This window comes from Neomonachus schauinslandi, chromosome 7, assembly GCF_002201575.2.
Source record: "Neomonachus schauinslandi chromosome 7, ASM220157v2, whole genome shotgun sequence".
NCBI lineage: Eukaryota > Metazoa > Chordata > Mammalia > Carnivora > Phocidae > Neomonachus > Neomonachus schauinslandi.
The window spans coordinates 121,889,440-121,905,715 of NC_058409.1; the positions used below are offsets into that span (position 1 = coordinate 121,889,440).

The 16,276-nt window shown below is 38.0% G+C and overlaps 2 protein-coding genes across 3 annotated transcripts in view; one reads left to right on the forward strand and one right to left on the reverse strand.

The window, feature by feature from the left end:
* The window catches only part of NUP155 (nucleoporin 155), a 64,956-nt gene extending 54,886 nt beyond the window's left edge, over positions 1-10,070 (forward strand). Inside the window, exons 33-35 of one of the 2 annotated variants that reach the window (XM_021696282.2) lie at positions 647-783; positions 6,942-7,048; positions 7,620-10,070. In XM_021696282.2, the coding sequence (XP_021551957.1) occupies positions 647-783; positions 6,942-7,048; positions 7,620-7,758 (383 nt within the window). In that variant the 3' untranslated portion in view covers positions 7,759-10,070. The remainder of the gene's footprint in view (positions 1-646; positions 784-6,941; positions 7,049-7,619) is intronic. The other variant, XM_044916947.1, reaches the window with a different exon arrangement.
* Positions 2,368-2,922, reverse strand: LOC110586119 (ribosomal biogenesis factor-like). Its single transcript, XM_021696269.1, has 2 exons — positions 2,785-2,922; positions 2,368-2,442 (listed from the first exon to the last, which is right to left on the reverse strand). Exons 1-2 carry the CDS (start codon positions 2,920-2,922, stop codon positions 2,368-2,370), a joined length of 213 nt encoding a protein of 70 aa, XP_021551944.1.
* Positions 10,071-16,276: the final 6,206 nt, after the last annotated feature.

Here is a 16,276-nt window from a genome sequence, read left to right on the forward strand (position 1 = left end):
TTTTTTTCCTAATAGCTTTAAATTATATAGCACATTCACAGTTGTGCAACAGTCACCACAATTAAATTTAGACCATTTTCATCACCACAGAAAGAAACCATGTACCTATTAGCAATCACTCCCTATTCCTTCTCACTTTCCAGCCCTAGGCAATCACTAATCTACTTTATATCTCTATACATTTGCCTATTCTGATATATCACTTATTTTTATAAAAAATTTTTTTTTGAAAATTGGTTTCCTTTTTTTAAAGATTTTATTTATTTGAGAGAGAGAGTGCACAAGCGGGGCGGGGAGGGACAGAGGGAGAAGCAGACTCCCCTCTGAGTGGGGAGCCCCATGCAGCACTCAATTCCAGGACCCTGAGATCATGACCTGAGCTGAAGGTAGCAGCTTAACCAGCTGAGCCACCCAGGCTCCCCGGGACTTAACAATTCTGTACCAACAATAGAGTAATGAAGTGAGGTGAAGGACCTGTTAACTAACCTTACCGGAGTAAACATTTCACAATGTATAGATGTATCACATCATCATGTTCTATACCTTAAAGTTACACAATGTATGGCTATTTTATCTCAGTAAGTGGGGCGGGGGGGGGGGCGGGAAGAGTTAACAATTCTAATTTCTGATCTTTTTCCCTCTCCAGATTTTATTGTGCAGTTTTTAGAGCAGCAAGTTTGTACTTTGAACTGGGATGTAGGTTTTGTAATACAGACAATGAATGAGATTGGAGTGCCATTACCTAGACTATTGGAAGTATATGATCACTTGTTCAAATCACGGGTAAGGAAAATATTAAATAAAATGAAATAATTTAAAGTTAACAAACCTTTTTTAGTTAAAAGAATATTTTGATTGTATGTTTATAAGTGTCTCATCATCTGATAAAATTACATCAGAAATATGCTTCATTGTTTGAATATAAGAAATTATCATACTTTAGATTTTTAAAATTGATAATGAGTTGCTTTGCTGTATATCTATGATAAAAATCAAATATTTCTTAGTAAACATATTTGCTTTACTCTTTGTGTAATAGGCTAAGCCCATTACATTAAGAATCACCATTTGCTTTACAAGAACAAAATAATAGTGTATTTATTCCCTATAACTTTATCTAAAATATCAGTGCTCAAAGATCTTCCTCACCACAAGAAAAAAACTGCAATTGTGATGGTGATGCGTGGTAACTAGACTTACTATGGTGATTATGTCTAATACTGATTTGTTATTGTATATTTACAAATAACAAATCATATGTTGTATACCTGAAAATGATACGATGTTATGTCTCAGTTATACCTCAGTTAAAAAAAAATCTTTCTCACCTTATTGAACCTTATCAGACTATATATTTTATAATTTTTATTCTAAGATAAAAGATCCAAATAAAACCTTGTTGACCTATATCATGTCTTTTATGGTAACACCATCAAAACATTTATGCAGTGCTTTACAAGGCACTTGTATATCTCATTTAAGCCTCAAAATGAACCTATGATAGGAAATGAGCATCTGACAAGGGCAGAGATTTTAAATGAATAACCTACTCAAGTCACATGGCTAGTTATTGGTATAGCCAGAATGAGAATTAAGATTCTTTGCTGGTTTAGTCAGACTAAGTCTATATAGGTTTAAAGTAAAAGGGGTATCACAGCTGACAAGAAGAAAATAAAAAAAATAAGTGCAGTAAAATAAGCATTTAATATTATATGGTTACTAAACTATCTGGTCATGGTTAATATTTGAAAATCATTAAAAACTGCATTGTGATGTTATTTAGGAAAAATAACCCACTTTGTAGAGCTTGTAAATTTCCTGTTTAGGTACCTGTGTTTCCTCTTGACAGGTGTGAGGAGGTATCTCATTGTGGTTTTGATTTGTATTTCCCTGATGATGAGTGATGTTGAGCTTTTTTCATGTGTCTGTTAGCCATTCGTATGTCTTCTGACCATTTCTTAACTGGATTATTTGTTTTGGGGTGTTGACTTTGATAAGTTCTTTATACATTTTGGATACTAACTCTATATCAGATATGTCCTTTGCAAATATCTTCTCCCACTCCATTGGTTGCTTTTTCGTTTTGTTGACTGTTTCCTTTGCTGTGCAGAAACTTTATCTTAATGAAATCCCTATAGTTCATTTTTGCTTTTCTTTCCCTTGCTTCTGGAGACGTGTCTAGTAAGAAGTTGCTGTGGCCAAGGTCAAAGAGATTACTGCCTGTGTTCTCCTCTGGGATTTTGATGGATTCCTCTCTTCACATTTCGGTCTTTCGTCCATTTTGATTTTTTTTTTAATTATTTATTTAACTGTATAAAACATTTAATTTATTGGTCTTTTGGGGGTATTTGATGTATCTCCAGTGTATTACAACTGAGCCATTAATCTTGTCACTTCATCAACATTAACTGGTTCATTTTCATGACACTGCTGAGGAATCAGCTATTTCTGCAAGGGTTCAAAGGAAAGGCCTTTTGAGAAATGGGCAAGTTCCTTTTGTATATCTACAAAAGCTTTATTCACTCTTAATTTTTTCATCATTCACAATGTTTATCTTCAGTGCTCGCTTCGGCAGCACATATACAATGTTTATCTTCTTAAAATTAGTGGTAGGGCGCCTGGGTGGCTCAGTTGGTTAGGCGACTGCCTTCAGCTCAGGTCATGATCCTGGAGTCCCGGGATTGAGTCCTGCATAGGGCTCCCTGCTCAGCGGGGAGTCTGCTTCTCCCTCTGACCCTCCCCCCTCTTATGTGCTCTCTCTCTCTCTCTCTCTCTCATTCTCACTTTCTCAAATAAATAAAATCTTTTAAAGAAAAGATTAGTGGTAACTGGTTTTGCTTTGTTTTTAGACTTAAAGTTTTTTTGGCTGGCTGTATGAAATACATTCCTGGATTTCTGCCCTCTTAGTTTGTTCTTGGCCATTGTCTTCAGTACCCTCGTGAAGCAGCTCATGCTCCGGGTGATGCCATCTGCATGCAGAAGATCTTCAGGAAGTTCCTTGAATTTATTTTTTTGTATGGTGTAAAAAAGTGGTCCAGTTTCATTCTTCTGCATGTAGTTGTCCAATTTTCCCAACACCATTTGTTGAAGAGACTTTTTTCCCATTGGATATTTTTTCCTGTTTTGTTGAAGATTAGTTGACCATATAGTTGTGGGTCCATTTCTGGGCATTCTGTTCTGTTCCATTGATCTGTGTGTCTGTTTTTGTGCCAGTACCATATTGTCTTGATTACAGCTTTGTAATACAGCTTAAAGTTCAGAATTGTGATGTCTCCAGCTTTGGTTTTCTTTTTTTCAACATTACTTTGGCTATCTGGGGTCTTTTCTAGTTCCATACAAATTTTAGGATTGTTTGTTCTAGCTCTGTGAAAATTGCTGGTGTTATTTTGATAGGGATTGCATAAATATGTAGATCGCTTGGGTAATACAGACATTTTAACAATATTTGTTCTTCCATTCCGTGAGCATGGAACGTTTTTCCATTTCTTTGTTTCATCTTCAATTTCTTTCATAAGTGTTCTATAGTCTTAGTACAGATCTTTTACCTCTTTGGTTAGGTTTGTTCCTAGATAGCTTATGGGTTTTGGTGCAGTTGTAAATGGGATCGATTCCTTGATTTCTCTTTCTCCTGTTTCATTATTGCTGTATAGAAATGCAACAGACTTCTGTGCATTGATTTTATATCCTCCAATTTTGCTGAATTCCTGTATCAGTTCTAGCAATTTTTGGGGGGAGTCTTTTGGGTTTTCTACATAGAGTATCATGTCGTCTGTGAATAGTGAAAGTTTGACTTCTTGCCAATTTGGATGCCTTTTATTTATTTTTGTTGTCTGATTACTGAGGCTAGGACTTCCAGTTCTATGTTGAACAACATTGGTGAGAGTGGACATCCCTGTCTTGTTCCTGACCGTAGCGGAAAAGCTATGTTTTTTTCCCCATTAAGGATGATATTACCTGTCGGTCTTTTGTATATGGTCTTTATGATGTTGAGGTATGTTCCTTCTATCCCTGCTTTCTTGAAGGTTTTTATCAAGAAAGGATGCTGTATTTTGTCAGATGCTATTTCTGCGCCTATTGAGAGCATCATATGGTTCTTATCCTTTCTTTTACTAATGTGGTCTATCACATTGCTTGATATGTGGGTATTGAACCACCCCTGCAGCCCAGGAATAAATCCCACTTGGTTGTGGTGAATAATCCTTTTAATGTAATGTTGGATCCGATAGCTAGTATCTTGCTGAGAATTGTTTTTTTAAGATTTATTTATTTATTTATTTGAGAGAGGGAGAGCATGCGCAGGGGAAGGGGCTAAGGGAGAAAGAGAATCCTCAGTCTGACTCCCTACTGAGCCCAATGCAGGGCTTGATCCCAGGACCGTAAGATCATGACCTGAATCAAAATCAAGAGTTAGCTGCTTAATTGAGCCACCCAGGAGCCCCTTGTTGAGAATTTTTGCATCCATGTTTATCAGGGATATTGGTCTATAATTCTCCTTTTTAAAAAATTTTATTTATTATTTTAGAGAGAGTGCGCGAGCAGGGTGAGGGGCAGAGGGGGGAGGGAGAGGGACAAGCAGACTCTGCGCTGAGCATGGAGCCCACTGCGGGGCTCAGTCTCACGACCCTGAGATCATGACCTGAGCAGAAATCAAGAGTCCAATGCTCCACTGACTGAGCCATCCAAGAGTCCCCTGTAATTCTCCTTTTTAGTGGGGTCTTTGTCTGATTTTGGAATCAAGGTAATGCTTGCCTCATAGAATGAGTTTGGAAGTTTTCCTTTCATTTCTGTTTTTTGGAACAGTTTCAGAAGAATAGGTATTCTTTTTTAAATGTTTGGTAGAATTCCCCTGGGAAGCCATCCATCCCTGGACTCTTGTTTGTTGAGAGATTTTTTTTTTTTTTAAGATTTTATTTATTTATTTGTGTGAGAGAGAATGAGAGAGAGCACATAAGAGGGGGGAGGGTCAGAGGGAGAAGCAGACTCCCTGCTGAGCAGGGAGCCTGATGTGAGACTCGATCCAGGGACTCCAGGATCATGACCTGAGCCGAAGGCAGTCGCTTAACCAACTGAGCCACCCAGGCGCCCGAGAGATTTTTGATTACTGATTCAATTTCTTTACTGATTATGGGTCTATTCAGATTTTCTATTTCTTCCTGTTTCAGTTTTGGTAGTTTATATGTTTTTAGGAATGCATCCATTTCTTCCAGATTGCCTAATTTATTGGCATATAATTGCTCCTAATATTCTCTTATAATCGTATTTCTGCAGTGTTGGTTGTGATCTCTTTCATTCGTAATTTTATTTATTTGGGTCCTTTCTGTTTTCTTTTTGGTAAGTCTCACTAGGGGTTTATCAATTTTCTTAATTCTTTCAAAGAACTAGCTCCTAGTTTCATTGGTCTGGTCTAGTTGTTTTGTTTTCTATATCATTTATTTCTGCTCCTAGCTTTATTATTACCCTTCTTCTGCTGGCTTAGGCTTCATTTGCTGTTCCTTTTCTGGCTCCTTTAGGTGTAAGGTTAGATTGTATATTTGAGACTTTTCTTGCTTCTTGAGGTAGGCCTGTACTGCTATGTATTTCCCTCTTATGACTGCTTTTGCTGAATCCCAAAGGTTTTGGACCATCATGTTTTCATTTTCAGTTGCCTTCGTGTATTTTTTTTTTCTTTAATTTCCTGGCTTATCGGTTCATTCTTTAGTAGGATATTCTTTTTTTTTTTTTTTTAAGATTTTATTTCTTTATTTGAGAGAGTGGAGAGAGAGTGTGCACGCAAGGTAGGGAGAGGGGCAGAGGGAGATGGAGAAGCAGGCTCCCCACTTAGCAGGGAGCCTCCCTGATGCAGGGCTCTATCCCAGGACTCCAGGATCATGACCTAAGCCAAAGGCAAACACTTAACTGAATGAGCACCCAGGCGCCCCTAGTAGGATGTTCTTTAACCTCCATGTATTTGTGGTCTTTCCAAATTCAGGTTACATAGCATTGTGGTCTGAAAATAATGCATGGTATGATCCCAGTCTTCTTGTACTTTTTGAGGCCTGATTTGTGACCCAGTATGTGATCTATTCTGGAGAATCTTCCATGTGCACTTGAAAAGAATCTGTATTCTGCTGTTTTAGGTTAAAATGCTCTGAATATATCTGTGAAGTCCATTTGGTCCAGGGTGTCATTCAAAGCCTTTTTTCCTTGTTGATCTTCTGTAGATGATCTGTCCATTGCTGTGAGTGGGGTGTTACAGTCCCCTACTGTTACTGTATTATTATCAATGAGTTTCTTTAAGTTTGTTATTAATTGGTTTATATATTTGGCTGTTCCCAAGTTAGGGACATAAATATGTACAATTGTTAGATCTTGTTGGATAGACACCTTTATTATGGTAAAATGCCCTTCATCATGTCTTATTACAGTCTTTGGTTTAAAATCTACTTTGTCTGGGGGCGCCTGGGTGGTTCAGTCAATGAAGCACCCGCCTTTGGCCCAGGTCATGATCCCAGGGTTCTGGGATTGAATCCCCCATCGGGCTCCCTACCTGCTTCTCCCTCTGCCTGCAGCTCTTCCTGCTTGTGCTCTGACAAATAAATACATAATAACAAAAATCTTATAAATAAAATCTAGTTTGTCTGATGTAAGCATGGCTACTCCAGCTTTCGTTTCTTTCTTTCTTTCTTTCTTTCTTTCTTTCTTTCTTTCTTTCTTTTTTTTTTGATGTCCATTTGCATGATTATGGTTCTCTATCCCCTCACTTTCAATCTGCAGGTGTCCTCACAGAATAGTGAGAACCGTCAGCACACCCAGTGTCACAGTGCTCCTGCGTTAAATGCTTATTTTAATATTGGGAAATTTTGCCTGGGACTCTGATAACTGGTTTAACTAATAACATAAATGGTTGAAAAATCAGTTGACACAGTTTGCTTTACAACTCGTGACTTATATTTTCTTTATAGGATCCATTCTGGAACAGAATGAAGAAGCCACTGCACCTTTTGGATTGTATACATGTACTGTTGGCAAGATATGTTGAGAATCCTAGCCAGGTTTTAAATTGTGAGAGGTAACTATGAATTAGGTATTGTGTTATGGCAAAAGCTTAAATGTTTTCTAATAAGTATCTGAGCAATAAAGTTAGAATGGGGGAAGATATGGAGATTAACTATTTGAATGATATCAGCATGTATGAAAGGTTAGAGTTTTTTCCATTTTTCACCCCCCATCCTGAATCCTTTCTATAGGTAAATGATGTAATTTTTGAATTACTTCTAAACTCTTTCTGCATTGAATTAGTGATCTAGGGCAATTCAGTTATGTCTTTGAGATTATTGACCATTAGAAGGTATATTTGTTTGAAAAGACCAAAAGAATGTAAATAATTTAATATTAATTTAAGGAATCATCCTTACTGCCTCCTTCCCATTATAATCTTCCAAAGGAGTATGGTGGTCATGTGGTAATTCACCTACCCCCTGCATTTCTTGTCTGTTTTCATTTATTTACCATTTACTTAATCGTATGCTCCTTGCTCTTTCTGGGACTATAATAAGTTTAGCAGAAGTTGGAGAGAAGTCTTACAGGAGGAAATGTTTCTAAATGTATCAATAGTTGATCAGGTATCTTTTCCTTTACAGGAGAAGATTTACGAATCTGTGCCTGGATGCCATTTGTGGTTATCTGGTTGAGCTTCAGTCTATGAGCTCTTCAGTGGCAGTACAAGCCATCACGGGAAATTTTAAATCTCTCCAGGCTAAACTAGAACGGCTTCATTAATTATTGTAATGTATTGTCGTCCATGCATTTTAATCTGTAAAATAAAAGCTCAGTTGGGTCCAGATATCAGGTGCTTTAAATCTAAGAATTTAAGAACAATTTTAATAGAAATGTGTTTTTAACAAGTGGCTAATATCTACAAACAGTACATTTGCCAGATGAATTATTTTTATTACTATTTTGTTTTTTAATAATCAGGTTTAAAAAACAAGTGAAATAAGATTACTTAACACAAAGATAAAAACATTTAGAAATTCTTATTTTTAATTTAATGAAGGCAGAAATTTTGAATTTATACTATTCATTTTCAAGTTAGTCCAAGGATATTGATATCAAAACTTAAATAGGCTAGCTGAGCAAGTCCCATAACACTGGATTCTACAGTAATCCTAATATAGGCAAATAAACACTGTCTCTTAAAAAATCATTTAGGTTTGGGTTCATCTTTGGAAAGAAATTTCTTCTACCTACTAATTTTGTCAATTGTAATTCTTGAAGATATTCTTGGCTGTTTTTTGAGCAGGTGGCAAACGTGTAACTAATATTCTATGTCCTAAAAACCTACACAAGGAGATACTGTTTTCCATTTAGTGTCTACCTACCAGTCCTTGTGACTGATTACCGACTGCATTAAAGCAGTGGTTCTCAAAGTGTGTGCACCAAACCAGCATAGAAGCCTCATCTGGGAATTTGCTCCCTGTTTGATTCTTTTTCCTCCCAATCAGTAACCACAACAAATGAGTTTTACCCAAGGCACAATATATAAAGTAAAATTGTTAGTAATGTAGTTTTTAGTCTTCAACAAATTGGAATAACGAAACCAAGTCATGGCAACAACAAGGAAGGAGAATAGAGTGGGAATGACCAGGACTAACAAAAAAGCAAGGACATGGACTTCTTTACTCTCACCTGTTATGCCATCAAGAGTAATTACCTTCTGCTTATTGTCATTGAAGCAGGTTTAACAATTTTTATAGTACATTTTGAAAATAATTTTCCTTCCCGTTTTTTCCCAAGATCATAGGTTGACCTTTTTTGTATTTATTCTCTTAGAATTTAGCTCCCTTTTTCCTGTAATCTAATACATAATATTTAATAGACTGTCAAAATGTCACTCATTAGGTACCACTACCTCTCATATTTTTCAGCTTTCAGTTCCTTAAGTTCAGTTTTTTTGAATATGTAAAATGAATGTAAGTTATGCATTGTTAATCTGTAAACTTAAAATTCTGTTACGTCTACTTAAAATGAAAGTCTTGCTTAAATGTTATTTAGCTGTGACTCCAATTCTGCTATAAATATATATATTTTTAAGCCCATTTACACCCAAGCATATTAATATATATGTTAAATATACTCAACTCACAATATTGAAGCTACATCTTTTAAAAGGACTGTAAGCTAGCATGGCTAAATGGTCCTTAGGAGTCAGACATCTGAACCCTGTTCCTTTTATCACAGAGCACTTTTGAGAGGGTTTAACAGTTCCAGCTGCATAGCAGATGTTTTCCATACCCTTGGGAGGGTGAGATCCCTAAGAGAACTTAGGTCCCCTCCTTTTTAGCTCTCTAGAACAGTGTTTCTAAAACTTGTAATTTGTAAGAATCACCTGGATAACCTGCTAAAACAGATGTTCCACCTCTAATGTGATGCTGATACTGGTGGTCAGTGGATCAAGCTTGGAGTAGCATTGTTCTAGCACATTTATCCACTGTATTAATGTATCTTGTACTTGTTTATTCAACACATTATTTCTTTATAGTGACTATTAAACATATACAGGCAACGAATAATAAGTTGAACATTATTTATGAAACAGTGCATTCATCGTAGGCAATGACGAGTCACTGAAGATCTTGATTGTGACAAATTTTTTTAGGTAGATCATTTTCATTTGGCAAAATGGTCAGGAAAGAAGAGAAAAATCTATTTTGAGTAACTGTGCAAGGTATGGGATATTGACCCTGAAATGCATGTGATGGATGTTCAACATTTCTTTAGTTATAACATATGTGACTTACTAGTGACTTTTTCATTGAACACTTCTCTGCTAATCACTTGCATTTCCTCCACGTTTATGTTATATAGTTAATTTCAGTCTCAGGATTCACAGATTGCTCATTCTCTTCCTCAGGATACTTCCCACCTCTTTTTTCCTCTTACTCATGAGAGGAAAAATTATGATAGTGATACAGTTGTATCAAGAAAATGAAGAACTGGAATATTGAATGTAAAGGTCTTGAAAGGGCACATAATTTTCTTTCATTTTCTATCAGTTTCTTCATTTAAATTCTCTTAATAAAGCTTTTTTTTCCAGAATATTTTTTAGTCTTCTAGTGAATCATTTAAACTCTTCAAACTTTCATTTTCCTAAGAAACAAATTTTTTAGGACACCTAGGGGGCTCAGTCAATGAAGCACCTGCCTTCAGCTCAGGTCATGATCCCAGAGTCCTGGGATTGGGCCCCTCATCCGGCTCCTTGCTTAGCAAGGAGCCTGCTTCTCCCTCTCCCTCTGCCACTCCCCCTACTTGTGTTCTCTCACTCTCTCTCAAATAAATAAATAAATAAAATCTTAAAAAAAAAATTTCTTGGGGCGCCTGGGTGGCTCAGTCGTTAAGCATCCGCCTTCGGCTCAGGTCGTGGTCCCAGGGTCCTGGGATCGAGCCCCGCATCAGGCTCCCTGCTCAGGGAGTCTGCTTCTCCCTCTCCCACTCCCCCTGCTTGTGTTCCCTCTCTGGCTTTCTATCTGTCAAATAAATAAAATCTTTAAAAAGGAAAAATTTCCTCATAAGAAGACTAAAGCTAAATGATAAGACTTTTTCTTTTAAAGATTTTATTTATTTGAGAGAGGGCACGAGAGGGGAGAGGGCCAGAGGAAGAAGCAGACTCCCCACTGAGCAGAGAGCCCAACTCGGGACTTGATCCAGCAGGCATTCATCCTACTGAGCCACTCAGGTGCCCCTAAGTGATAAGACTCTTAAATCCAAAAACTTACAAGAACACTTCTCTGCTATAATAATAATATAATAATCATATTATTAAAAATAATCTATTTTTATTCAATTTTGTTCTACACTTCAAATATTTAACAATACTATTATTTTTACTTTTTTTCATTGCAAATAAACATTTCTAAACTGCATCATGACGTTTTAAATTAAAATTTTGTTTTAAAACTCTTGGTTATGCTTTTTGCATTTAGGAAGCTCCTGTCAGGAAGACGAACTCTTTTTAAGATTAATCAGTTTAGGGCACCTGGGTGGCTCAGTTGGTTGGGCAACTGCCTTTGGCTCAGGTCATGATCCTGGAGTTCTGGAATCGAGTCCCACATTGGGCTCCCTGCTCAGCAGGGAGTCTGCTTCTCCCTCTGACCCTTCCCCCTCTCATACTCTCTCTCTCTCTCTCTCTCTCATTCTCTCTCTCAAAAAAAAAAAAAAAAGATTAATCAATTTACCATGCAGGAGTTAGGAGTATTATATCTCCAGCCCACACCTGAGTTTCTGCCTGTGTAATGAACATTTTCACTTAGATGACCTCCAAAGCTCCTCAGTCAAAATGTGACCAGATCTGCGTTCATTCCTATCTCCCTGAAATCTGCCCACTCCTCCTCCTCCTCTATTTTCTTTTCTTTCCTTTTTTTTTAAAGATTTTATTTATTTGACAGTGAGAGAGGGAACAAAGCAGCGGGAGTGGGAGAGGGAGAAGCAGGCTTCCCGCGGAGCAGGGAGCCCGATGCGGGGCTCGATCCCAGGACCCTGGGACCATGACCCGAGCTGAAGGCAGACGCTTAATGACTGAGCCACCCAGGCGCCCCTCTTTTTTTTTTTTAAGTAAGCTTTACACATAACATGGGGCTTAAACTCATGACCCTGAGATCAAGAGTTGCATGCTCTACCAACTGAACCAGCCAGGTGCCCCCCTCCTCCTCTATTTTCTACTTAAGTCTTTATTATCTGAATTCGTGAAGCGTTCCATATTTTTAAATGGATTTGTTAAAAAAAAAAATGAAATCTCAGCTCCAAAATACGGGTATTTTTAAATTCTTCCCTCTCTTTCCAAATACAATCAGTCACCAATTTCTAAGCAAGACTGTTTTCTTAATATCCACCATTATCTGTTCAATTATCTTACTATTTTGGGTTTTTAGAGTTTAATGAGATTACTTCACTTAGATGCCTGCAGTAATGTCATAGTGGTCTTCCTGCCTCTCATTTGACCCTTTCTGTGTTCCTTTTCCACACTACGGTCAAAGTGGTCTTTTTAAAATGTACACCTAAATATATTACACCCCCACCTTTTCCCTCAATAGAAATTCCAAATTCCTGGTTGGCATTAGGACTTTATTGCAGTTGACAAAAATAAAAATTTGACTTTAAGTTAGTTTAAGCAAAAGAAGAATTTATTATTAGCCTTCAAAACTAAGAAGTCTAATATGGAGCTACTTCCACATGGCTAGTCCCAGAGCCTGGATATCTTCAGGGCTTTCTTAGGTCATTTTGGCTCTTCTTTTCATGTTTATTCTCTGTGTCTGCAGACAGTTTGCTCCATACCTCCTGAGAGAATGCAATGTCAAGGCAGTGTCAAGTTACTTTATCTGTTCACTCTAACCCAAAGGTATAGTCAACAAGAGAAGTCCTAAGAAGGGTTCTGATTAACTCAGCTTGAATCATGAACTCAGTCTTGGGGTATGGTGGTATAGGATCATCACCCAAACCATACAGAACTGGAAAGAAGTGCTTAAAGAATTGAATGCTAGGCACACTGCATTTCACATCAGTCCACTATATCTGTCACCCTTCCTTGCTTACCACTCACTTCCTTGTGCTGTAATGAAAACTATAAACCCATAGATCCAAGAAACATAATGAGCCCAGAGCAGGACAGATACAAAGTCACACCAAAGCACATCATAATCAAATTCTCAGCAAATAAAAAGTAGAAGGGAACTTCCTCAGCCTGATAAAAGACATTTATGAAAAATGTACAGCTAAAATCACATCTAATGATAGAAGACTAAACACTTTCTCCTTAAAGTTGGAAACAAAATATGGATGTTTCTTTTCAAAATTGTATTGGAGGTTCTGATCATTGTGATTTGGTAAACAAAAGAAATTTAAGACATACAAATTAGAAAAGCAGAAGTAAACGTGAGCTTATCCATGGGCAATTACCTATGCAGAAAATCCTATAGAATATAAGAAAATAGCACTAAGTAGGAAAAATTGCTGGAACTACTGTTAGTTTAGCAAGATCACAGGATACAAGGTCAACCTACAAAATCAATTGCATTTCTAATTTTTTAGCAACAATCAAAAATGTTAAAATACTCCTTTAAAATAGTATTTAAAAAGCCATAAAATCAGAGGGGTGCCTGGCTAGCTCAGTTGAAAGACCGTGCGATTCTTGATCTCAGGGTCGTGAGTTTGAGTGTAGAGATCACTAAAAAAAAAAGTTAAAATTTATCAAAACTTACGGACATACTTACAGATCGTACATGACACCATTTGTAGTCCAGATGTAAACAAAAATGCAGTATTAAATTGCCTAAAATTAACTGCAGTACATGCTATACTTCTGTAATAATTTAGTAGCTCACCTGTTTCTATTGCAGCTCAAATGTTGGGAGTATCTGCTTAAAATGCCAAGTGATGCTAATCATGCAAGCAATTGTGTCTCCAGTAAATTGCATAATGCAGTAAAAAGAGCTCTCTCATGGTTCTTCCGCATTTCTTATCATATTTAGTGCTATCCCATAAACTTTGAATAACACTAGGGGACCAGTACAAAGTGCCACTAGTGATGCTGAAAGAATGCTCAAGAAGCAAATTCATATTACAAGAAAAAGTTGAATTGCTTGGTATGTATCATAGCATGAGGTCTGCAACTGTGGTTACCCACCATTTCAAGATAATCCAGTGTAAAGACCATTGTAAAAAAAAAAGTCACAAAGCAAACACTGCAGCTACACCAGCAGGCACGATAACCTTGCACTTTTTGCAAAATACATTTTTATCTTGTATTGAAGATGCAGCTTTTATGTGCATGCAGGATTGCCATAAGAAAGGCATAACTAGGGGCGCCTGGGTGGCTCAGTTGGTTACACATCTGCCTTCGGCTCTGGTTGTAATCTCGGGGTTCTGGGATGAAGTCCTGCGTTGGGCTCCCTGCTCAGGGGAGAGTCTGCTTCTCCCTCTCCCTTTGCCCCTCCCCTTGCTCATTGGCTTGCTCACTCTCGAATGAAAATCTTAAAAAAAAAAAAAAAAAGACATACCTGTAGACTAAAATGATTCAAGAAAAAGTGAAGTCATTAAATGATAACTTAGAGCAAAAGGAAGGCGAAGGATCTAACGCTGGAGACTTTAATGCCAGCAAAAGATGGTTTGATAATTTTAGAAAGTGATTTGGCTTAAAAAATACCAAGATAAGGGTGCCTAGCTGGCTCAGTTGGAAGAGCATGAGATCATGAGTTCAAGCCCCACGGGTGTAGAGATCGCTAAAGTAAAAAATAAAACTTAAAAGATAATAGAAGCAGCTTCTGCCAACCAAGAGGAAGCTGAAAAATTCCCAGATTATATTAAAATCAACAAGGAGAAAGGGTATCTGCCTAAAAGGCATTTAATGCAGACAAAAGTTCTTTATTCTGGAAAAAAATGCCACAAAGGACATTTATTAGTAAGGGGGAGGAGAGAGCACCAGGATTAAGATAGGAAAGGATAGGTTAAATTCACTGTTTTGTGCAAATGCAATCAGGTTTATGATCAGACTGCCCTTATCTATAAAATTGCTAATCCCTGAGCCTGGAAGGGAAAAGATAAACACTAACTGCCAGTATTTTATTGTACAACAAGAAAGTTTGGAAAACAAGAACGCTTTTCCTAGATTGGTTCCATTGATGCTTCATCCCTGATGTCAGGAAGTACTTTGCTAGTAAGGGACTGCCTTTTTTTTTTTTTTTTTTAAGATTTTATTTATTTATTTGACAGAGAGATAGCGAGAGCAGGAACACAAGCAGGGGGAATGGGAGAGGGAGAAGCAGGCTTCCTGCTGAGCTGGGAGCCCAATGTGGGACTCGATTCCAGAACCCTGGGATCACGACCTGAGCCAAAGGCAGACGCTTAATGACTGAGCCACCCAGGCGTCCCCGGGACTGCCTTTTAAAGTTCTTTTGAGGGGCGCCTGGGTGGCTCAGATGGTTAAGTGTCTGCCTTCAGCTCAGGTCATGATCTCCAGGTCCTGGGATCGGGCCCCATGTCGGGCTCCTGGCTCAGCAGGGCATCTGCTTCTCCCTCTGCCTCTCCCCTTGCTTGTGCTCTCTGTCTCTCTCTCTCTCAAATGAATAAATAAAGTCTTTTAGGGGCGCCTGGGTGGCTCAGTTGGTTAAGTGACTGCCTTCGGCTCAGGTCATGATCCCAGGGTCCTGGGATCGAGTCCCACATCGGGCTCCCGGCTCAGCAGGAAGCCTGCTTCTCCCTCTCCCACTCCCCCTGCTTGTGTTCCTGCTCTCGCTGTCTCTGTCTCTGTCAAATAAATAAATAAAATCTTAAAAAAAGAAAAATAAAATCTTTAAAATAAATAAATAAATAAAGTTCTTTTGATACTGTACAATGTCCCTGGCAACCCAGAACTTTGTGAGTTCGACGCAGAAGGCATTGAAGTGGTCTACTTGTCCCTAAACACAACATCTCTAATTCAGTCTCTAGGTCAGGGGGTCATAAAGACCCCTAAGGCTTATTACACATGGTATTCTATGGAAAGAACTGTCAATGCTATGGAAGAGAACCCTGATAGAGAGAACATCATGAAAGTCTGGGAGGATCACACAATTGAAGATGTTATTGCTGTTATAGAAAAAGCGTTGAAAGCCATCAAGCCTGAAACAATAAATTCCTGCTGGAGAAAACTTCCAGATGTTGTGCCTGACTTCACAGGATTTAAGACAAAATCAAGAAAATAATGAAAGAGATTGGATATGGCAAAAAAGGTGGGGGTGGGGGTTGAAAGTTTTCAAGATACGAATCCTGGAGAAATTCAAGAGCTAGTAGCTATCCCACCAAAGGAATTAACAGAAAACACCTTGATAGAGATGATTACTTCCAAACAAATGGCAGATGAAGAAGAAGACAGAAGAAGCAGTGCCAGACAAAATGTCTAACTGACATTAGACAATCAGGCAGAAGGGTTCTGGTTATTCGAGACTGCTTTTGATTTCTTTATGACATGGACCTTCTATGATATGGGCACTGAAACTAAAGCAAATTGTGGAAGAAAAATTGGTACCACATAGAATATTTTTAGAAAAATGAAAGAGCAAGAAGACAGAAATTATGATGTATTTCCATAAAGTTACACAGAATGTGCCTGCCTCCCTTCCACCTCCTCCACCTCTTTGCTTCTGCCATCCCTGTGTCTCTGTGCAAGACCGGCCCCTCCTCTTCCTCCTCCTCAGCCTACTCAACATGAAGACAATGAGGATGAAGACCTTTATGATACTCCACTTCCACTTAGTGAATAGCATAT